The 22,909-nt window shown below is 40.3% G+C and overlaps 2 protein-coding genes across 2 annotated transcripts in view; both read left to right on the forward strand.

Moving 5' to 3' along the window:
* LOC309576235 (vitellogenin-2-like) overlaps nt 1–15,082 on the forward strand; it is a gene marked incomplete at both ends in the record, with an annotated part of 49,960 nt that extends 34,878 nt beyond the window's left edge. Inside the window, 16 exon segments of the mRNA XM_082287391.1 lie at nt 547–648; nt 1,238–1,357; nt 1,449–1,638; nt 1,977–2,070; nt 2,840–3,025; nt 3,231–3,375; nt 4,145–4,259; nt 4,457–4,632; nt 4,891–5,202; nt 5,697–5,783; nt 7,149–7,361; nt 7,454–7,596; nt 12,638–12,729; nt 13,199–13,296; nt 13,376–13,535; nt 14,673–15,082. Coding sequence (XP_082143517.1) covers nt 547–648; nt 1,238–1,357; nt 1,449–1,638; nt 1,977–2,070; nt 2,840–3,025; nt 3,231–3,375; nt 4,145–4,259; nt 4,457–4,632; nt 4,891–5,202; nt 5,697–5,783; nt 7,149–7,361; nt 7,454–7,596; nt 12,638–12,729; nt 13,199–13,296; nt 13,376–13,535; nt 14,673–15,082 — 2,643 coding nt within the window.
* A 298-nt stretch (nt 15,083–15,380) lies between these two features.
* Nucleotides 15,381–21,593, forward strand: CTBS (chitobiase). The gene is made up of 7 exons (XM_082287180.1): nt 15,381–15,519; nt 15,846–15,984; nt 16,944–17,152; nt 17,775–17,946; nt 18,512–18,609; nt 19,289–19,450; nt 20,379–21,593. Exons 1-7 carry the CDS (start codon nt 15,394–15,396, stop codon nt 20,562–20,564), a joined length of 1,092 nt encoding a protein of 363 aa, XP_082143306.1. The 5' UTR covers nt 15,381–15,393; the 3' UTR covers nt 20,565–21,593.
* The last annotated feature ends 1,316 nt before the right edge of the window (nt 21,594–22,909 follow it).

A 22,909-nucleotide genomic window follows, 5' to 3' on the forward strand; every position in this document is an offset into this window, starting at 1 on the left:
TGGATGTGGAAGGGAAAATTTAGATAATGATTATGATTTTACTTAGGCTTCTTCTTTTATTTGGGCTTCTTGACATATACATTCATCAATGAACACACCCAGTATAGGCATGTAAATCTAGAAGCAGAGGAAAGCTTACACAGCAGAACATCCATCTGCCCACCTAAAGTCACATGGGATCCAGGGTATTTTGCATAAGTACAGGGAAATTAAATTTCAGCCAGCAGTACAGCCAGGGCAGCACAAAGCTCCATGTAACAGCATGCAGAAATTTACACAGCTTCTTGGGCAAGCTTTGCAGCCTGGGCTGTGTTCTGCACTACCCTAAAATTATCCCTGTTAACTAATTTAAGGCTGGCTGGCTCAGCACGTCCTCAGCATCTGCAGCCATAGCCTGCAGTCATCTGCCAGGTAGACATGTCCTTGTAACGCAATGGCTTCATGAAACAAGTATTTCGTGTGGCCTCGGTGAGTTAATACCAGACACAAGGGTTTTCCTGAGCTCTCTTGTACTTGGGCTGTGATACCTGACTCTGTTTCCTACAGGTGGCTTTCCGGTCACAAAGCCTAATCCAGCTTATCAGGAAGCAGAACATCCCCTTTGCTGAGTATGACACGTACAAGACCCTGAAGGAGCTGGGTAAATTGGTATGTCTGGGCACCCTTCCCACTTGTCTGCAACAGACAGCTCCTGACAGCAACAGGGTTGCATCACCCACCCACTGAGGCGTCCCTTCCATGTTTCTGGAAGAAAGGAGTCAGTCATCCTGTTCAGTCATGGAAAGCTCTACTTACATTGTACTTACTCTTTCAACAGATGCCACCTTTTCACTCAACATGTCAGCTCTTAATGTATAGTACAAAAGATGAGGATGCTGCTGGGAGCCAAAATGTTTTAAAGTGTATGTTAGAACACACTAAGTGGTTGCTCTTCTCTTTTAAAAGGGTTATTGAATAAGGTTTTCCTTCATGAGTCCTTAGGTGTCACCTACTACTTACAGCAGCAGAAATTACCAAGCCCTTACCTCACCCTTACATAGGGAAACTCTCTGAAATCAGATATGCAGTATAAGAAAAGCCACATCGGTTCAGGCCTGTAAGATGTCTATTAGGTTTTTGGCTAAGGAAACACAGTTCTCATCCTTCAGACAGGATCTACTCTTTGCTAATACATTACTCCATTTAAGTGACATTTTCTGCTTCTTTGCTTTCTTCCCATCTCTCCTTAACACCACAGCTTCTGGGTTGGAAAGAACTGCCACCTGAAGACCCCCTGATATCTGCTTACATCAAAATATTGGGTCAAGATATCGCCTTTGTTGACGTTGACAAAGATGCCATTCAACAGATGATGATGGTACTGACAAGGCTGTTGAATTTTTTGTCTGCAATGCTGAATAATTTCCCTTCTGTGTCTCCTCTTACCTAACCTACTTCTTTGTTTCCAGAGTCTAACTGGATCATCAAACTGGCAGCCAGTGGTGAAAAAAGTGGTGGAAGAGATCCAGAGAGGCATTTCAGGCCGATGGGCCCTGCCGGTGCTGGTGGGTGAGATGCGGCACATCGTCCCCACCATCGTCGGCCTGCCCCTGGAGCTCGGGCTGTGCGGGGCCGTGGTGGCCCAGGCTGCGGCTGACGGTGAGCTTGGGCTGCCAAACTGAGCAGCTGCCCCACAATAACTGTGGGTCAAATCGCTCTGTTGAAATTCAATCCTGCTATATTCTTGAAAAATACATCAGTAATGTCAAAACATTAGTGACCAGCTACCTCCAAAGGGTTTGAGGAGTCATTAGCATATTTCACCTGAGATGTATTTGTGTAACTCTAATTTGGATTAGCAAACTTGAAATAACCATGTAAAGTATTTCAAAATGTAAAAGCATTGCCCTTGCATTAACTACTATGCTTATTGAAAGCATTATATCCCCAGAATTTATTGTTTCTCTGTTCATGTAATTTCTGTCTGTCTTTTTCAGTGGATGTAAAGGTATCACCACCAGTATCTGAGAATTTTAGACCCTCACAGTTGTGGGAAGCCAAGGTGGATATTCATGCTGACATCAGGCCAAAGTAAAATTTACATTTATTTTCACATACACAAGCATTTATATTGAGCGTTATATTTGACATAGATATGTGGTGGCATGTAGCTATACAGGGATCTTACTTGTCCCATACTTTGGACAAATGTGCTAGTCCAGAGCAGCAAAGTTATGAGAAAGTAACACAATCCCCTGATGCTTTACAACCCTGCAAATCCAGCAGTGTGCATGGTATCCCACAGGTCATTGTGCTGTTCTGCCATTGCTAAAAATGCTCACATTTGTAGTTTCCAATGACTAAAGATACTAATATCTGAAAATATGTCATCTTAGGTATTAAGTTTTTTATAATTTCAGCATAGAATCACATCATCACCTGGCATAAGCCAGAAGGATTTCAGGGGGGAAAGGGGAATGCTTCTGGATCTGCAAAAGCAACAGTAATGATAATAGTAATAATGATAATAATGATAACATTAACAACAATGATAATAATAACAGTAGTGATAATATTAAAAAAATTGACAGAATCTGAAGCTACAAAAGTCTGGAGTTAGCTTGTCCTCAAGCAATGTATCAGTGACAATGCAGTCAGAAGGCCCACGTTAGCTTTGCTTTTCAGACAAATCACTTCACCTTTTCAGCTTTTTGCTTATCCTGCTGTGATAAATCTCTTCATCCATCCATAGTGGGTCTTACAATAAACAGAACAGCATGAAAATGTAATTTTTCATTTCAAAGTTAAATTTATGCATAAAATTATGTAATTATGACTGGTTTTATTTCCACTCTTTCAGAGCATATTTTCATACGATTGCAATGATGGGGATTAATACGCAATACTTTCAGAGTGGTCTTGAATTTCGTGCAGAGTTCAGTGCCAACACTACAATGAAATTTGATGCCAGGATAAATATGAAAGAGAAAAATTTGAAGATTGAAACCCTTCCCTGCCATCAGGAGGCTGAGCTTGCAGCTGTGAGGTACAGAAGAGCTTTTTGCATTTTGCTTGCTCTGTGTTACTGATTGTGAGTTCCCTCTTATAAAATCACACATATACAACTGCTTGTTAAGGTCTGCCATACCTGGCAGCCACATAAAGCTTAGTACTGTCTTTTTTTGCACCAGCAAAGAAGGGTAGAGTGAAATCAGAAGGTGTTATTTGTGTGCCATTTATCACCTTCACAGGAGTGAAGTTTATGCTATTTCAAGGAACATGGAAGAAGAAGATTCTGAAAAGAAATCCCAACTTCTCCCCAAAGGAGAAATACCAAATATCTCTGACCACCTACTGCAGTCAAAAAAAGGATCTTCAAGACCTGGTAGCTGGAAGGTAAGGGAGCCTCTCACCATCTGTACTGCAGACAGGCAGCTCGTCAGAAGGGCTGGGCACCCCTGACACAGACGTTGTCATAAACCAGATCACAAACACAGGAGTGGTGAGATTCAACAGGGCCCTGATATTTCTCAAACCAAGCCTAAGGCTCAATGGGTTCATGACATGATCATTCACAGTCCACTCATTTTCTTCATTGCACGCAGGCAGGGCTGCTTTGACAGCATGTCTTTGTATTTCTTTGCATCCATGAGACAGTGCCTGAAATTTACATCCTTTGTACAATATCTGTTTTTTTCCTGAATCAGAATAATGTGGAAAATTATGAAAATGGTGTGAAAAATAGGGCAGGATGTAGATTTTTCTTCCCAAATCCTGAGATAATCCCTGCAAAAAACTTTTTTTTATGTGCTCTTCAGCTTCTGAGGCTGGCATGGGAGGGCTACACTGGCTTGCAGCAGGAGGGCTAGAATCCTTAAATGCAGAGGAACAGCCCCTCCAAAGAGCCCTGCAGGTTCTCATTGGGAAGTGTGTTTGTGAAGCACTGCCTGAGAAAGGGGGGCAGGAGAGCTGCCCTCTTCCACAGAGCACTTTGCAGGAAACCCCACTGCTTCCAGTGCCTGGATCTCTAATTTTAAGTGTTGCTTCCTTCTTTAAGCAGGACTGTCATCATTCTCTTCATTAATGGGAGGAATTATTTTAAGAGCTGGGACAATTTTTTTTTGCTGGAAAATGACTTTATCTGCCATATTTTTGTTTAATGCAGCAAAGCAGTATTCTTAATGTGATATCCAAAGAATACCAGCAAGGTTCAGAAGAGGCACATCACAGCAGTGCAGGAAGAAGATTTTACTCACGCAAGTTCTGTAGAAAATTTGAAAGTTTGGGATGTTCTACTTGTCTCAGCATTAAATCACGAAATTCTGCTTTCTTAAGAAATACCTATCTGCAAAAATTATTTGGAGAATTTGAAGCCAAAATAATTTTAAAGCCAGGTACAGTCATAATAACAAGTTTTTCTGTCAATCACAGTGAATAATGCTCAAGCAGCACAATCCTGGAATGCTTTTGCCTTTAGTTCGAACAGATGCTGATATTGAAAAAATACAGCTGGAGGTTCAAGCAGGATCCAAAGCAGCTTCCAAAATCATTGAGGTATCAAGCTCAGGGTCAAAGGAGGCGGGAGAGGCATCTCCATATGAGGACATTCAAATTAAACTGAAGAAGATTCTAGGCATTGAAAATGTGTTCACGGTAAGAGACTTTGAGCATCAGAGAGGGAAATATTTCCTATAAACGAAGCCAAGGGTTTCCATTGTGGAAAGGTGGCATGGGAAAGCAAGGAATTGGGCTGGGAGGAATGGGCCCGAGTAGTTCTGGTACAGCTTCTGCAGTGTGTGGGGACAGGAAGTTCTATTTCCTTGGAAGCCTGTGGTGAGCATCTTGTCTGACAGCCAGGGAAATGTTACAGAACAAGCTATAAATTCATGATGCTTTCAACTGTTTTTGGAGGCTGCAAATAAAACACGGCGCCGCACAAAACGGATTAACCGAGAGTACGAGAATGCAGATACCGGCCTCTGGGCAGAGCCCAGTGCATCCCACCTCTCCAGTTCATCCTCTTCTTCTGCTGCTTCCTCTGCTGATGGTAAAGAGCCCGGAAACCATCATAGAACAAATGAAATAAGGCAATCTGGGAAGAAGCGTGGCAGCAAGAGCAGCAGCAGTGGCAGCTCTGCTAGCAGCAAAGCATGCAGCAGCAGCAGCCAAGACCACTCTGGGGACAGGCACTGCAGTGGGGACAGTGAATATTCCAACCAACAGGTAATTCACTCTGGCTGGACCTTTCTACACTTCTTATAGTAATTTGTTTTGTACATCAGGAAATTGTGCTCATAGAGCATGGACCAAAGAAAGATGAACTCTGGTTCTCTGAAGCATTTCGGATCAGAATTTTGACATTTCAGAATATTTCACTGTAAAATGTTTGAAAAACTCAATTTTGTTTTGCTTTGTTTTCCATACTCAGTATGGAAATTTTTAATGCATTTATCAAAAGTTAGTTCCTTATTTTCTCTTGGGTCTTCTTACACACTATCTATTTTCACAGGAAAACACACCTGTTTACCAGTTTTTGTTTAAGCCAGCGGATGAACAGGTACATTTACTGCATATAGTGGGACCAGGGTGTACAACTACTCTTTCTGTCTTTGCTGCAACTAGACCCTAGTTCTCTGAGAGTAAAAATATAATAAATTGATTCTGCAACAACTTCCAGTGGTAGGCACCTGCTTCAAGGTGATTCTCTGTTGTTGCAGGACCCAGGAGGGGAAATCCTGAACATCAGCATCAGCTCTTCCTCTTCTTCAGCTAGTGATGAAGGCATCTCTAGAGCCATGTCTCAGGTGAGTGTCTTAATCTGCAAGAAATAAAAATATTTACTTTGCATTTCCAGCTGTTGTATATAACAGAATAGGAAAAATACGGTGATTTAGCATATTAGGTATACAGAAAGAAACAGAACTGTTTCTTGTTTTATAAAGGTGAGCACATTGGATAGTCATTGAATGTTATTTAATATTCACTCAATACAGGCTATTTTTGAATGAAACTGGAATGTATTGCTGTATATGTTGAAATTTGTCTTACTCAGTAAATAATTCACTATAAAAATAAGAACAATTTAGAAGTGCTGACCTGCTTGATCAGAATCTGGTTTCAGGTATATTTTTATTGTGTATCTTTCTGTAAAAGTTTAGGACTTGACTCTGCTGCTCATTTGTTCATTAGGTTCTCACTGCAGAGTCCTTCTGTTCATGTTAGCAGGACCGTAACAGGCCTTTGAAAAAACCTTGAGTAGGAGCATGGCTCCGACTCTGAGAGCAATCCAGGTGTTTATTCAGGAATGTGTGCAGGGAACACAGTTAATAGTACCTGGTCCTTCTACAAGAACTGAGGGAATCTGGAGCGGATTTCAACAAAGAAAAATTTCACACATTTCAGGCAATGACCTACATGCCTACAACATAATAAGCCTTACTTTGCTGGAGCATCCCTTCTGCAGCAGCAGCTCCCAGTGGTTAGTGCAAGTAGCTTGGGGAAAAAAAGAAACCAGGTCGACCTTCTCCCCCACCATTTCTGTGCAGCTTAAATTCACCTCTCTTGTCCATCTTTTCACCATGTTACTACTTCCCTGAACTCTTTCTCAGCCACAGCCTTGTTCTTTCCCCACTTCCCACTAAACCCCATCCAGCTCTGTCTCACCCAATCCTTTGGTGTGTCTCTGTCACTCGGACCTGGCAGCACAGGGAGGACCTGCTGCCCCACAGCAAATTCCCCCTGCAGCTGTCCCCTGGCCAGGCGGGGACTCTGCCCAAAGCTCAGGTAGGACACTCAGGCAGGTGCTGCTGCTGGGCACAAGGGCCCAGCGTTGAACAGGGCCATGTGCTGCTCCTCGTGCAAGTACCACACTTAGGACTGCACTGAACAGATCCCCCTGACAATACAAACTATCATGGTTTTAAACAGGTGGTCAAGCTAGTTTTATCAAAAAGCTATTAGTTTAACTGAATTTGGGTAAGAGAGGAGTGCTGAGCTGGGTCATATCAGTTCTTTATCCAGTACCATGCTTTTTTTGTTGCATTGAAAGTACTTTGCAAAAAAATTCCCAATACAGTTTTACTTGCATAGGTCATGCCAGTGCTTGTACTATTGTAATTCTAACGCTTTGTTTATGTCTTTGACCTCTACTTCCTCTCTGCTCACTTAAGCCTAAATTCTTGGGAGACAGCAAGCCACCGATACTGGCTGCAGTTCTTCGTGCCATCCACAGAAACAAGCAGCCAACAGGATTGCAGCTTGTCCTGTACACTGATACACAACCCAAGAGGTGGAGAATACAGATGTTTGGTTCAAGCATCACAGGACCAAGTAGATGGAAACTCTGTGCTGATGCTTCAGTAATAAATTACCGAAGAGTATCAGTAAGTTTAAAATATCAATCAGCTCAAATAGAAATGAAGCATAAGCATCCTACTGTGTTTTATGCAAAAATTTATGTATTTCCCTCTGCTAGGGTTCTCTTAAATGGGGTAAAGATTGCCAGGACTACCACATTGCTACTCGGATTGCAACAGGACAATTTGCTGCTTATCCAGCTATGCAGATGAAGCTGGAGTGGCTAAAAGTGCCTTCAATAATCCGAACAACTGCAAGATGGTGAGATTCCATTTTAGTTTTTGAAAAATGTATGTCAATGCTCCAAATAATTACAGGTTCAGTTCTGCAATTTCCAAGCTGGAAAAATTCCCCTTAATCAGTAGGATATTTTAAAATCAGATTACATGTGTTTGCTTTCTCTGCATTCATTCCCTCAAAGCATACTGCATTTTAGTTTGCAAGAAAACCACCTGGGATGATGGGATTCACCTAATCTATTGTAGACTTGTAATTTAACATGCCTGATTTAGGAGATTGGTCTCCTGATGCTTCCTGATTTATGGAGGCTCAGAGCAGAAGCCTGACATTGGTCCTCTGAAGAAGTCAGGCTCTTACTTAATTTCCTAATGCAGGCACCTTGCCTCTGGCTTCTGAAGCAGGTGATACAAAAACTTCCTATAAGGCATATGCACATTAAATAAAAAATGTTTTATGACATTTAGTGTGAGAAAACTGTAGATGCTGGATTCTGTTCACGTGTGTCTCCATATACATGAAATACCTGTCACATTCATTCATTCATTGTATCCCTCTATGCATTTGCCTGCAATAACATATAGACCCACACCAAAGCCTATTTTTTGTCATAGTGCTACCAAAATACAGACATGTACTGAAACTCAGTTAATTAAACACACACACAACAAAATTTTCACATTAAAGGCATTTGGTTAAAGTCTTCTGAAGAGGGTAACTTTCTACATTGGATTGAATTACCAGAAGCTGTTATCTGCTCTTATTAAAGGAGATGAAACCATCCAATTGACTATCCTGGAGCAATGCCACAGAACTTAGGTTTTTTCTGCTCTGAGACTATGCCTTTTTAAAAAGGATTATTTTCTGTATTTCTCTATTTGAGTCCCAAGCCTGTTTGGAACCTCATTTGTAGAGATCCCTCCATCAGCTTGTTGACAGTCTTAGTGGGAAAAGGATCCTTGCCTAAAGTTATAACTGCAGGACTGACATATCAATATGAAATATTAATTTAATATTTTTAGCATGTTACTATTTGGGGGCTTATGTAATTGATGCCTATTTTTAAGTCTGAATATGTTTAAAATAAGTTTGCCACACATTTCTTCTCATATCACTCTCCCATCCAGTCTCTCAAGATCCTCTGCACCAATTAAAAAATAAATTTGCCTGCCCCTCCTTCCATAAACAACATCATGTATCACCAAACCCTGATGCAAAACATGTCTAACACAGAATGCATATTGTTTTATGGGGGTATTTTAATGTGAACAAATAATAACCAATTTTTTCGAAGACAGAGAGTTTTAATCACTTACTTCATTTTTTTCAGGTTATACTCATTTCTTCCAGGAGCTGCCTATGTGCTTGGGTTTTCCCAGAGACAACAGCTTGGTCCCTCTCACCAGGCAACCTTGGTTATGGCGTTGACATCTCCAAGAACCTGTGATATTGTCTTTAAGCTGCCAGAGGTAATTATTTCCACTATCTTTTATCCTGAAGCAGTCAATACTCAGGAAATAGATGACTAATAGCTTTTAAAAGACCCAAGAAACTGTAAAGAAACTGCCTTCACAAGACATTATATTCATGCAGTGGTTTTACTATCAAAATATCTTATAACACATTTGTCTTTCTTATGTAGCATGCAAGCATATGAAATAAGAAACACGTTAGAGAACAACCGTTGTGATTGATAGCACGTTAACAATAGCTTATTAAAAAGACCACTCCTCCCAAAATCTTCAGACAGATGATAGCTTTTCCTGTATTCTGGAAAAGACAAGTAAAACCAGGCTGTTGAGACAGCCAAAGAGCAGCGCTTGATGTATGGGCAGAAAGAGGGTGTGCATCTCAGGTAAGCAAAGTGTTCAGCCTGAGAGCAAATGTGATGTACAGCTACCCAAAAAGCCACAAATTGGTGACTCTCATTTATAGCAGTGCTGTTCCATTGGTTCCAGATGTGTCACACTGTAGAACTATTTCATGCTGTACACAGAGGACTTGATTTCTTTTTCACTCTGACCTAAATCCAGATGCTAATTTAGATTTCAGTCAGCACAGTTCTCTTGGAATACTAGAGGAAAATGCTACCTTATCTCTACACTGTACTTTGCATTTCCATTCATGTTTGTTTTCTGCCTGATTTTCAGCTCACAATTTATGACACAGCCATCAGCCTTCCCTTGCCAGTCCCTTCACATCCAGGTATACCAATTTCAACATTACCATCCTCTGACTGGAAGGTCTTTTCCCAAGCAACACTTTCAATCATTGGAAGTCTTAAAGGTCAGCAAGTAACTATCTGCACAGGGATTGATTGACATTGAAAATTTTGCAAACATGACTTATACTTTGGATGTAACTTTTTTTTTACTTATTTATTCATTTACTTAAAAATCAGTTGGATGTCAGATAGAAACAAATAATCTGTATGAAAATCTGTGAGGCTGCAAAGATATAAAGAAAAGGAGACATAACAGGAAGACTAAACCTTCAGTTCCATGCCAAATAGTGCTTCCAAATACATCCATTCCCGAATGCATCCATTTCAGTTTCCCTGAAGAAACTGTTTGTGAAGAAAACACATTACAAAATTTGTGAGAGGGATATCTAAGTGACCTCTGATTTGGGGTGCTCTGCTTGATTAGCACTGTTATGTAGAAGCTGAAACAGCTTCAAAAATATACCCATTAATTTCAAATCCTGCACTCTGATTTTGAAGGGATTATTGTTTGATTAATGCTGTATTAAGAACTAATCACATTACACTTACTTAGGGTAATTTTTAAAATTAAAAGCTTTATGTAATCCTGCAATAAGGAGTCACATTTTGCTTGGAATCAATGGGATAATATCATACCATGCATATTTATAAGGCATCCCTGTCCGGAGCTGGGGTGCTGGAATTAGATGATCTTTAAGGTTCCTTCCAACCCAAGCCATTCCACGATGCTTTGGTATTTCTTTGGTAAACATCAAAACTAATCTGTTTTATTTACAATTGTTGTAAAATAATTTCTAATCAGAGCTGGTAGGATTTACAACAAAATACTATTACAGTGAAAAAGAGAAAAGTGTAGTGTGCTATTTTTTCCTTCCCATCTTCTAACTATTTCTAATCCTTGTTATAACCCAATAAAGGTATCAGCATTTTAGTGAACTTTCTCTAGTGTTAATGATATGTGAATTATTATCACCTTTTGTGAAATTCTTTTGACTACAGCAAAGTTAGAAAAGCCAAAACGCCACAAACCGAGAGCTGCACCAGCGCCAGCTGTGAGCAGAATTCATCTCACACAATGACTGAATCATGGAGGGTTGTGCTGCTGCCTGGGGACTGACAAAGTTCTACTTTTGTATTGCAACAAATCTAGTATTTCGCCTGACAGAATGAATTAATTTTTTTTCTTTTAATTACAAAAGTAAAATAAAATAGCTGTCTTATATAAATTATAAAATGCTTACTTTTTACTGGTTTTTTTTTTCCAGGTCATTGTACAGTTTTCCAAAATAAGATCACAACTTTCAATGGCGTTCAATTTAACTATTCAATGCCTGCAAATTGCTACCATGTCTTGGTGCAGGACTGTAGTCCAGAGCTTAAATTCCTCGTGATGGTGAAAAGACTCAAAGAGTCTGCTGACCTTAAAGCCATAAATGTCAGACTCGCCAGCCAGTAAGTGAACAAAAACTTAGTAAAAAATAGATGCCAGGCTGAAAATGAAGATCAAATTGGTAGGGCAGACTGGTGTTAGCATTAGACTCATGCAGAAAGTACTGATGTCAATGGAATGATATCTAGGAGTGTCACTGGGGTTTGGGGACATGGCATGGTTAAGTTTTGTGCCTGCTTTGCTCTCTCCTAATTCTTATCTCACAGAAGGAAAATAAGTAAGTCATGGATATTTTGAACCAAACCACTGCACTTAATTGGTGTTTCTGCTCGGTTTATGAACTGAACCTGCCACATGACTGTCTTTTAAAAGTGCTTCTGAAATATATTTGAGGTTCACAGTAACCTAAAGTCTTTACTGCCCCAAATTCTTCATTCATTTGTTAGAATTTAACTGTCTCATTTCAGGATTTCGTGATTAGGCAGACACATAAACTATAAATCCAGAAGGAGCTATTGTAATCATTAGTCTGGCCTTCTACCTGAAACTAATAATTAGAACAAATTAGAACCCACACTCATTACAGCAGGGTTGTTGAGAAGTGGACATAGCTGAAAAGGGCATTACTTATCCCAGATTAGAGGCACTCTCTTAGGACATCTCCTAGCTGGCACACAATGTTCTAATCTATTTGAAATTAATTTAAGACACACTTTGTTTCAGCCTGGAGCAATCACCCCTAAATTGTATGGGATTATGCATATTAAAATCATTGTAGTGAGTGTTCTTCAAAGCACATAAATAGACTTTTATCTGTAAGGTTTCATTACCAGTAATTATTTATTTCTGAAAAATGTGTGCCTAACTGAGCCATAATGTTAGAGAAACAGAGGGAATCTAGTCTTCCCTGCACCTGTTTTGTGAAAGAACACAAGAATCTTTGTTTTGTAGACTGTATCTTTTGTGATAAAGACATTCCTCATCACTGAATCATTCCTGATTTTTTCATACAATTGTATGAATGTGCTTTTGATGTGCTTGAGCTTCATATTTCTTCATTAGAGCAAATACTGCTCTGAAGAAAATACTACAGTACACAGATTGTTTAGGCTGTAAGAGAACTGCCCTAGGGAACCCAATGTTCCTTTGAAATGTAAAGCACCTTCAATTTATGTGAAGGTAATAGCAATTAGGTTGTTCTGCAGCAAGGTTCCTGTAGCCTGGTGTCTTCCTGCCAGAGCCGTGGCCACTCAGAGACAAGTACACAAGGGGAAGGTGTACGGGGAGCAATCCTCCTGGCACACTGTCCTGGGCCCCCTCAACCTTCTTCCTAAAGGATAGGATGTGATTCATGCCAGAATGATATGAGCATCCTGCACGGATAGTTCTACCAGAACAGGAAATTATGAGCTGAGTAGGCATTTGTTTACACTAATTTCCTTTATTTAAAGTGAGGTTGACATGTATGTTTCCAATGGACTCATCCAGTTGAAGATTAATGGTGTCCAAGCCCCAAGAGATCTTCCATACACATCTAATTCCGGTAAGAGACTCACCTTTATATTTAATCTTTCTGGATCTTTTGAAGAAGGAAAGAACATGATCCTTCAAACACTTCACAAGATAAAGATCATCCTAATTTGAGAAACAATTAGGTGATTTTAATACACTTCCATGAAAGCTTTTATAGTGGGTGGCAAGAAAGATGAGCAAAGAAAGAGTTGCTGATCCTGCGCATCTTTGCACAGATGAAAAAATGCAGGGCTGTGGTATGTTTTGCTGATCCCAGAGACCACAGAATGAGCATCTAGATGTCCCCTGTACAGCCACCCTTGTGAGTGACTTCAGCTTTTCCCAGGGCAGGGAGCAGTAGTCGTTCTCCTTCCCCCTATCTCTTTCAAGATTCTTTAGAGTGTGCATTATGTCCCCAGGAACTTAACAAATGGTTCAGGGTGGACCCTAGAACAGTCACTTCATTTTAGAAAAGATCTTATTTTGCTTTTTTGTTGCAGCTGCAAGCATGCTGATCAGCAGTGAAAAGAAAGGACTGGCACTAAAAGCCCCAGATTATGGCATAGATAAACTATATTATGATGGGCATAAACTTGAGGTAATTTTTAAGTTACTTTCAGTGGGTATACTTTCAGAAGAAAAGCATTTACATGCAACTTTTCTGTATTTCCACAAAGATTCAAGCTGCTTTCTGGATGGCTGGAAAAACATGTGGCATTTGTGGAAAATATGATGCTGAGGTGGAAAGAGAATATCAAACACCCGGTGGATATTTAGCTAAAGATGCTGTGAGTTTTGGTCACTCTTGGATCATCTCAGAAGACCCCTGTGCTGGAGGTACTAAGATTCTAACATCTATTAATATCATTGCCTTCAACTAATTAATTAGCTACATGAACAGGTGATTTATATTAATTGTAGCACAGTCATCTCATTTTTTGCTGTTTTTGTGATTAGTGGCCACAGACTAAAAGAAGAAAAAAAACCCTGGTTTTCCTGAGGTTGGTAGTTCACTGTTTTCGTTGTGGTTTTTTTATCAAGATCTTATGCATTTTGTAGTTACCTGGAGTTTGTGTGTTCAACTTAAAACTCCTTAAGATGGTAACTTAGTATGAAAAGGAGGTAGTTTGACTGTTGACAAAAGTAATTTTATGTCATCTTTAATAGTTTCATTATTTTCATCCTGTTACTTCCAGGCTTTTAGTTTAGATTTAAAAATCATATCTACCCCTGACTATCAAACTAGAGGGCATTTGAGGTGGGAAAAACTTGTTTTAATTTCCTCGGGCTGAGATTAACACAACATGAAAACTTCAGCCCAGGGATGATTGATGGTTTTCGCCATCCACGTTCTACATAAAACCAACATGAATGTGTTGGTTACATTAGGGTGCCCTATACATTCTGTGTGGAACACAATCCCCTGGGTATGTGTCGGCCTTTTTGTAATGTGTTCTTAGATCAAGCTTCCCTGGGGTTACTGGTCCAGGAAAGCCTGGATCATAGCCTTAAGGACTAAACTATTTAGCCATGGCAGGGCAGGTATGATGCTACTCACAGTGCAGAAGTGAATATATGGATGTCTAGCAGCCACTACTGCCCTGAAATGAAGCACTGTCTTAGTTTCGGTAAAGTTGGGTGTCAGCTAACCAAGGTTTTCACATGTATCTTTTTTGATTTGGACATCAGCGTGCCACCTAGATCCCATCTGACAAGCCTCTGTCCTTGCAACTGTGCTTCACATGCCTCATTTTTTTTCACAGCCTGAGCCTTTAACAGAAAATTGATTCACCTCAATGAAAATCCTGAAATGAGACAGTTAAATATGCATAATCCCATACAACCAGATTAGCTTCATCTAGCTTGTCACTTGGTTTATCCATTGGTCTTAGTGTTTGCTAATTCTACAAATTAAGTCCAGAAAGTTATTTATCTAAACTCTGTGCAGGCTTTAAGAGGGTTCATGTTTTGTAGTTTGTAAGCTGCAGCACAAATTTGTCAAAAGTGAGAAGCCGGTTTCATTTGAGAAGACAGCAACAAAATGCTTCTCTGTGGAGCCAGTCCTTCGCTGTGTAAAGGGCTGTTCAGCAACCCAGACTGTTCCCGTCTCCGTGGGCTTCCACTGCGTTCCAGCCGGTGAGTCTGGTGACCCTGTGCACAACACGACCAGTATGTCTGACTGGGATTCTGTAAAAAACCGTGAAGTGCACCGTACTAACACAGGAGCTCCCCGATATATAACCAACGCCGCTCTTCTTCCTCCTTTAGACTCCGCTCTCAGCCTGGATGGGCAGCCTAGGCTGGACCAGAAATCCGAGGACGTCGTGAGCTCTGTCTCCGCTCACACGGCGTGTTCCTGTCAGCAGCAGGCGTGCCCGGCCTGAGCCCCCGCACGGATCCGCTCCGGGTCGGCTCAGCCCGGCCGCCCGCGGGCACGGCTGGTTCGGGCAGCGGGGATGAGCCCCGTCCCCTCCGGGAGGCCGCTCTGCTCTGGTTCTTCCCCTGGAGATCTTGGAAACAATCCTGGCACCCGTCCCGGGGTGACCTTTCAATAAACAGTCGCTCTGTGAACGCGCGCGGCCGAGCTCGTTTGTCCGTGCACTCGCGGCGCGCTGGGAGCGGCTCCGGCCGGGCCCGCCCCGGGCTCAGCCCGCCCCGGGGCCGAGGCTGCGCGGCCGGGCCGGCACCGGCGACCATGGGGCGGCCGTGGGGCGGGTGGCTGCTGCCCATCGGCCTCCTGCAGCTGCTGGGCCCCGCCGGCGCCTGCCCCTGCCGGGACCCGTGGCTCTGCCAGCCCGTCACGGGCCCCGCCGGCTCCGAGGTGCGCGGCCCGGGCCCGGGCGGGCGCTGCCGGCACAGGCGGGGCCGGGCCCCGCGGCGGCGCCGCTCGCAGCGCGTTCAGCGCCCCGGGCGCTGCTGCCGCTCGGGAGCCGCCCGCGCTCGGCCCGAGCCGGGCAGGGTCCCCGGGGGGCGGGGGCGTGCGGGCAGTGCCCGGGCCGGGCGCGCTGCTCGGGGCTGGCCCGCACTCGGCTCCCGGCAGCCATCCCTGCGAGCCGCGGATGTGCCGGTGTGAGAGCCGCGTGGAGAATAATTGTCCTGCTGAGAAGTGTTCGGGGCTGACGAGGGTGCCTTTTACCCCTTTTCCAGGTCTTTGTGTTTGATGTGGGGAAGGAAACCTGGAAGTACTACGATTGGTCAAAAATTACCACTGTGGCAGCTTTTGGAAAGTACGATCCTGAGCTCATGTGCTATGCCCACTCCAAAGGCTCGAGGATAGTACTGAAAGGTTGGTTACATTGGAAAAACGTGGGTGTTTATGATAAGTGAATAAGAAGATAAGGTACACAGGGCCATATTACCTTAATATTTTGCATTCAGTTGTATGCAGAGTATTAAAATCACTAAGAGGATTAATTAATAAGGCTTCAATGAACCCAGGACTATAATACTTTGACATTTTGCATGTGCTGGTATGCAGGGTATTGAAACCAACAGTGGATTCTGCTACAGTAGTAACGAAACCATCCCAGTGACATCTTAATAAAAGTTCTCTAACAGGGAACATCATTGCTATGGAGGAAGAGGGAGGAAAGAAAAAGCCTGTAGAAGATAGTTATTTGGGTCTGTATTCTGGATCTTATGTGGAGTACCCAAAAGACAAAGTCAGGAAAGGGATTTTAAGTAATTTTTAGTATTTTGCACTTAAATCAGTCCCTCTGTATTAGGAAGTGGTTGAGTTATAAAACATGAATACTCAGGAACTCTGTGCAGATACAAATGCTGATTAGATAGACAAAGTCCATTACAGCTTATGTGTTGTAATTACCTTTTGGCTCTGTTTAGAAAAAACAGAATCCAAGACTACAGTGTGGAAAGCAACAAAGGTTAAACATAAAAGTATTTTTTTTTCTAAACATGACCAGTGGAAATGCTGAAAGTACTTTCATTTCAAGAAAGGTAGTTTACAGTGGCTAAAAGAATATTAAACAGAAGTAAGAAGACTAAAATTATAGAAAAACCAAAGGAACTTGATTTTAACACCACTGTCTCAAAGAAGTTTGGTAATCTCTTCTGGGGTGGCTTCTCAAAATTATGTTTGGGGAAAAAGTTAACTCCTTTGTATTTTGCCAATATTGGTATTTTTCATGTTGTGTTTATATTTATTCGTTAATTAAAGACAAACCTTTCCTCCTTACTATTACTGTGGTGCAAATGCATGTTAACTCTTGAAGGCCTCTTGTCTAGGTGATGTACCTCTTAAGGAAATTGTTGATCCTGCTAAAAGAGCAGCATGGATATCTCAACAGCTGGACCTCGCAAAAAAACAGTATATGGATGGAATTAACATAGATATAGAGCAAGAAGTTAATGAAACCTCCCCTGAGTATTATGCATTGACAGAGCTTGTTAGAGAAACTACAGATGCTTTTCACAGAGAAATAGCAGGATCACAGGTAATAAAAATGTACTTTATACAAACATTCAATTTAAGCTTATGAAATGTAAGGACTTTTGGCAGTGCTGTTTAGCATATGAATATGAAAAAGTTTATGCAGATCTAAATATAATATTCTAGTGAATGCTTAATTATGAATGCTAGCTGTGATATGATCTTGTAAGAATCACTCTTTTTGACCTGTGTGAATTTAAATGAGAGATGGGCTTTGCTGAGATTTGTAGGTACACTGTTACATGTGTGAGCCTGCAGTTTTTAGTGTGGCTTAATGAATTGTTGAAAGTAGGGCAAATACAGCCTTCTGGGGCAAAAGCTTGACAGTGCTTTGGTAAACCCATCATGAAAGTTTTAAGGATTTGCATCATGCTTCATATTTTTGGTGGTTTTCATATTATATTTTAATTTCTTTGGTGCTATATATTCACTAATGGGGTACTCACTTTATTATCTTGTTTGTTTAATCAGATGAGCAGCTTCTCCTGTAGTTCATTACTATCACAGTGTGTTAAACTGCACCATTTGGGAAATACTGTCTTTAAAAGTTACAGCTTTTTTTAAAAAGAGATAACAAGGGCACCTAAGGACCATATTTGATACTAAGTTGAGCATTTTTTCTTCAGGTAACATTTGATGTGGCTTGGTCTCCAGCATGCATAGATAAAAGGTGCTACAACTACACTGGGATTGCAGATGCCTGTGACTTCTTATTTGTGATGTCATATGATGAACAGAGCCAGATCTGGACAGACTGTATTGCAAAAGCCAATGCTCCTTACCTGCAGACTTTGGTTGGTGAGGACAAAACACCTCCCCAGGAGTCAGAATATTTCCATTTGTTCACATGAGTAGATAGAAAAGATTGCTTTTTCTTAGACAGGTTTATTTTGTTATTGTTGCAGTGAGGCATTGATTGTGCTCAAGTATGTGCAGTCCTGATGTGAAAATAGTATCCCTGATCCGTATGACACTACAGGCAGACCTTTAGCAGTTGTGTGTTGTTACTTGTAGAGTAATATCACAAGTGTGAAGAACTCTTTTAGAATGACAAATGGCAGCCAGAACAATGGTGTCTGCCTGGGATTGCAAAGAACCTGAACCATTTCTCTCATCTTTGTGAACCTCTGCTCAGGGCAGATGGTTTAAAGTGTGAGCAACTGGAGCAGATACTGGGATCTCAGTAGAGCAAGCCTCTTATTCACTGGAGAGTGCAGTTGGAGGCAAAGGACAGCTTGCACCTTGGCCTGTAGCTGGGGATCATGCAAGTTCTGTAGTGGTTCTGGCTCTAGATTAGTTGTAAAAATAAAAAGCATAGAAAAAGTAAATAATGCATGTTAATTTTTATTTCCCTCAAAACTAGGATATGAAGAATACATTGCTATGGGCATTGATCCTAAGAAGCTTGTGATGGGTGTCCCCTGGTATGGCTATGACTATGCCTGCCAAAACCTATCCACGGTAAGGTGAAGATTATTTGTTTGCAATCATACTGTTAATTTTTTCCTAGGAAAGATACAACTAGATTTTGGTAATCTTGTTTCTGGACTAGGAAATACTGTGGTCTGATGGATAAGAGCATAAAGCTGGGGCACAAAACAGAATCTTTTGCTTGGCTGATAACTGATGAGCAGTGTGCTACCAGACAAGGCATTTTAGCTCCTTAGGCAGCATGGACTCCATGATATACAAGCACTGTATTTGACTAAGGAGCTATAAATGTTATCTGTATGAGAAGAGGGAATGTCCAAAAGCCCTACAACACTTGTATGTGCCTTCTCAACACCACTGCTTAAAGGCAGGTGCAACAAACCATAGCAAACTTATTACTGTTAGAGCATAGCAGTTTATGAAGTCTCAAATATTATACTTATGAAAAATGTAAGGGCCAATTAAAGGTGGAAAAGATAAGACAACTGTATAAGCTGAATGATATCCATTCAATCCCATATTACTGCAGAGTAACGAAAATTTACCTGTTTTAATTTACTTTTCTCTACAAATAGTATCTGTTGGAGTTGCTTGGAAATTTGTTTATTTTGAGGCCTTAATGCCTTTTGTGAATTGTTCTTGGCTGTACTTCTATTCTGGAGTTCAGTATATCTAACATGAAACTCATGCCTTCTGCTTTTCTGTTCAGGATCATGTTTGCTCCCTTCCCAAAGTGCCTTTCCGAGGGGCTCCTTGCAGTGATGCTGCAGGGATCCAGGTCCCCTATGCAACCATCATGAAGCAGGTGAACAGTTCTCTGTCAGGGGTGCTGTGGGATGAGCTACAGAAGGCTCCATTTTATGAGTACAAGGTAGGAGTCTTTTTCCAAGACACCGTCGTGTGGAGTAAGCATTTATGAACCATAGATCTTTGGCTATAAAGTTATCAGGATTAGATTCTTCCTTTTATGTTTTCTACTTTTCTTTTTTTTTTTTTTCTTTTTTTTTTTTTGGTAAAGGATTGCTGGAATTCTGTGTCTTGAATTCCTAGTCTGAGAGAGGGGTGCAGTGCCTGAAGGCTACAGGAGTAATAAAGATCTTTATCACTTTGCAGTCTTCTTGAGATACTGTATCATGTCAAAACCAACATTTTGGCACAAAGACATCCTATAGCTCTGCGCTTCACTTTTATAAAGATTCTGAGATGCTCTTAAGATTTTCTAGCTCAGTGCCTTGCATGCATTTTCTCTTCTGCATTTTTTTTCTACATGGACACAGTGGAAGAGTCCATAAATGACTGTGCTGACAAGAACACCACAGTGTATCTATTTTATCTTGTTTCTTTAGACATTATTTAAGTTTCACAGGTAGGTGATTAAAAGATGTTGTAAGCAATGACCAGGTAAAAGCAGCATAACCTTGATAAAATTTTATAACCTCCTCTAAAACTGTTTATTGCTTTAAAAACCCCACAACGTCTAACTAAATTCACCTGTTGGGTTAGATAATGTATCTGAAATTTTATCTATATTTTAAAAGATATTAAGATACAAATTAGCTAAGTCCTTTCATCTAACTTCAGTTAAATTGTGTCACTGTTTAATAAGTTATATTCTACAATTAAAAAAATATCCAAGTATTTGGCTTAGAATTTTTAATTTTCCTGTGTGACAAAGAATTGGTAAATCAGGAAAATATTATGTAAATCTACCTAGCTTGTATATCTGTTTTGAGTTATACTTTTAACTGTGTTCAACAGAAAATTGATTTACTGACACCAGTGTTTAAATGTTTTTCTAGGATTCTGTTGGTCAATTCCACCAAGTATGGTTTGATGACCCTCGCAGCATTTCTCTAAAAGCAGCATATGTGAAGAATCGAGGTTTAAGGGGCATTGGCATGTGGAATGGAAATAGTCTTGACTATTCCAAGGAAGCTGTAGCAGAACACCAAACTCAAGCAATGTGGCAAGCTCTGACACCATAGGAACTATGTGAACCCTTGACTTAGAATTATGAAAATTGGTCATTTTTTATTTTGTCTGACACTTTCACAGATTTTGAATTTATACAAATACACTGTGATTACAAAAACTTTAAAAACTAGGCAAATTAATCTTGTTATTTTATATGCAAAGCTGTATTTTCATTATTCAGAAAATTCCAGTGTTGCTTTATCAGTAGGGTTTTTTTAAGACTGCTTGTCTTCTTCACTTTTCACAATTACTCTAAGTTTTATAATGCTTGAACCCAGCATGTATCTGGTAACAAGACCAATTGATGGATTTACAGGGGCGGGCTCATAATGATGCTTTGCTAAAGCTGCCAGATGTAGCAAATATTTATTCCTGTGTTACATGGTGCAGTCTCAGCCTTCTGACTTCCCAACCCAACCAATACTATAGCTAAGTCACTTTAGAATCAGATTAAATCAGAATACTGGGTAAACAGATTGTTGATTACATGCAGCTTGGTTACGCTTCTAGATGAAAAGATTTTTTGGACTGACAAAATTACATAACATGAAGTAGTTGCTGTTAAGATTTATATCAAATTTGTTGTTAGAAAGGAATATTCAATAAACTCCATTTTCACTGTGCTTATGTATCACATAATTCCGTAGTTTCAAAAGCCAGTAACCTCTGACCTTAGCTTGAAGAGGAAGCATTAATATGGAGAGGGCTTGGATGATGTTTCCTTCCATGTCAAACTACTTTCTGAAAACTAGAAGTTAAATGAACTACATATCTGTTTTTCAACACACCCTAAGATTCATTCAGTAGCCTGCTTTTCATTTTTATGGGGTGTTGCCTTTGAGATAATAGGAGCTTATGTTTTCTTTCTAGTTCATATTTTCATAAAATCATTTGCCTAAAGAAATTTTTTAACTTTTTAAAATATCCATAGTGATGTAAAGATTGGATGGTGTTTACAGGATATTTTTCTTAAATAAAATGCTGCTCTTGGTAAGGCTTGTAAACAATGGCTCCTGTCTGTGCTTTACTTGTTCTACAGCTTACAGCCCACACTTCTTGTCTGCTTCTCAGAACTCTTTCACAACCAAATTAAAGTGCAACTGGGCCCTGCTTAAGTGACTCAATTAATTAAAAAATGTATTTAATTAGGTGGATGTAGTCATTTGTGGGTTTGGTGGTTTTTTGGTTTGATTTGGTTGGATGGTTTTTGGGTTTTTTGTTTAATTGGTTGGGGTTTTTCACTTGCTAAAGAGTTACCATAGTATGGCAGCACTACCATAATGGCTACTGCAGAAACGACTTGGAGACTTCATCTGAGTTGTCTGCTTGATACTACAGGTGATGGAAAGCAGAAGGTGAAGCCTACTGCTCTTGCAGAAACTAAAAAATTCCCTTAACAAATCAGAAGGCTTTTCACTAGAACACTGGTCTGTAAGGCTTAAGAGAAAGTGCTAAATTTTATATGTAATAGATGTAGGTATCTATCTATCTATCTATCTATATATATATCTACACACATATATGTACTTCAAAATGTGTATTACTACCTATATGCTTAAATCCTGTGAGATGGGTATTTGCTGAATATGCTGAAAGAGTCTTCTGGAGTGAATATGTGACCTGCAAAATCCTAACTAGGGTGAGATGACAATAATAAAACTCTCTTTCCTGTAGCAGTCAAAAATCATTAATTCATAACATTATATTTTAAATTTAGGTTCTGATTTTCCAGTAGCTCGTAGCCTGCTCTTGTATCTTAAATAAGACACAATTCTGAAATAGAAAATGTGAGCTTCAACCCTGAATTGAGCAAAAGTGGGTGTAGTTTTAATAATTTATTTAATCCTTAATTAAAGTCTTTGTTAAGTCCTATTTTTTAGAAAATAAATTGGATAATGGGTGGTTCGACTCAAGACATTTCTAAGTTAGTTCTTTTGAGAGCTGCATAATTTTCTTATCCTATAACTTATTTCCCATGAGTGTTTCACTTCCAGTAATAAATACAGCCTTGACAACCTTTTAGCTGAGATTAATTCCTAACATGTTATTCTTCTGCTTAATATAATAACACCTGGTTTGCAAAGAGGCAAATACAAAAGCTAGAAAAAATTTCCTATGAAGAGGTTTCTGGTTCCTCTTTCAGAGAATTGTTAATCTCAGCACATGCATGACCTTGGAATTGAGGAAAGACAGAATATGCAAGAGTGTAAGGTGGACCAGGATCATCATGATACTGGTCCACAAGAGAGCTTTCAGGCAAGCTTTCGAACTACAGAAGACAGTTAATGTCCAAGTGGCTTTCCTAATAAAAGAGGGAACAGAACAAGCTAGATATGAAATAAAGTGAGATTATCTG

The sequence above is a fragment of the Coloeus monedula genome (genome assembly GCF_965178545.1).
Source record: "Coloeus monedula genome assembly, chromosome: 9".
Classification (NCBI taxonomy): domain Eukaryota; kingdom Metazoa; phylum Chordata; class Aves; order Passeriformes; family Corvidae; genus Coloeus; species Coloeus monedula.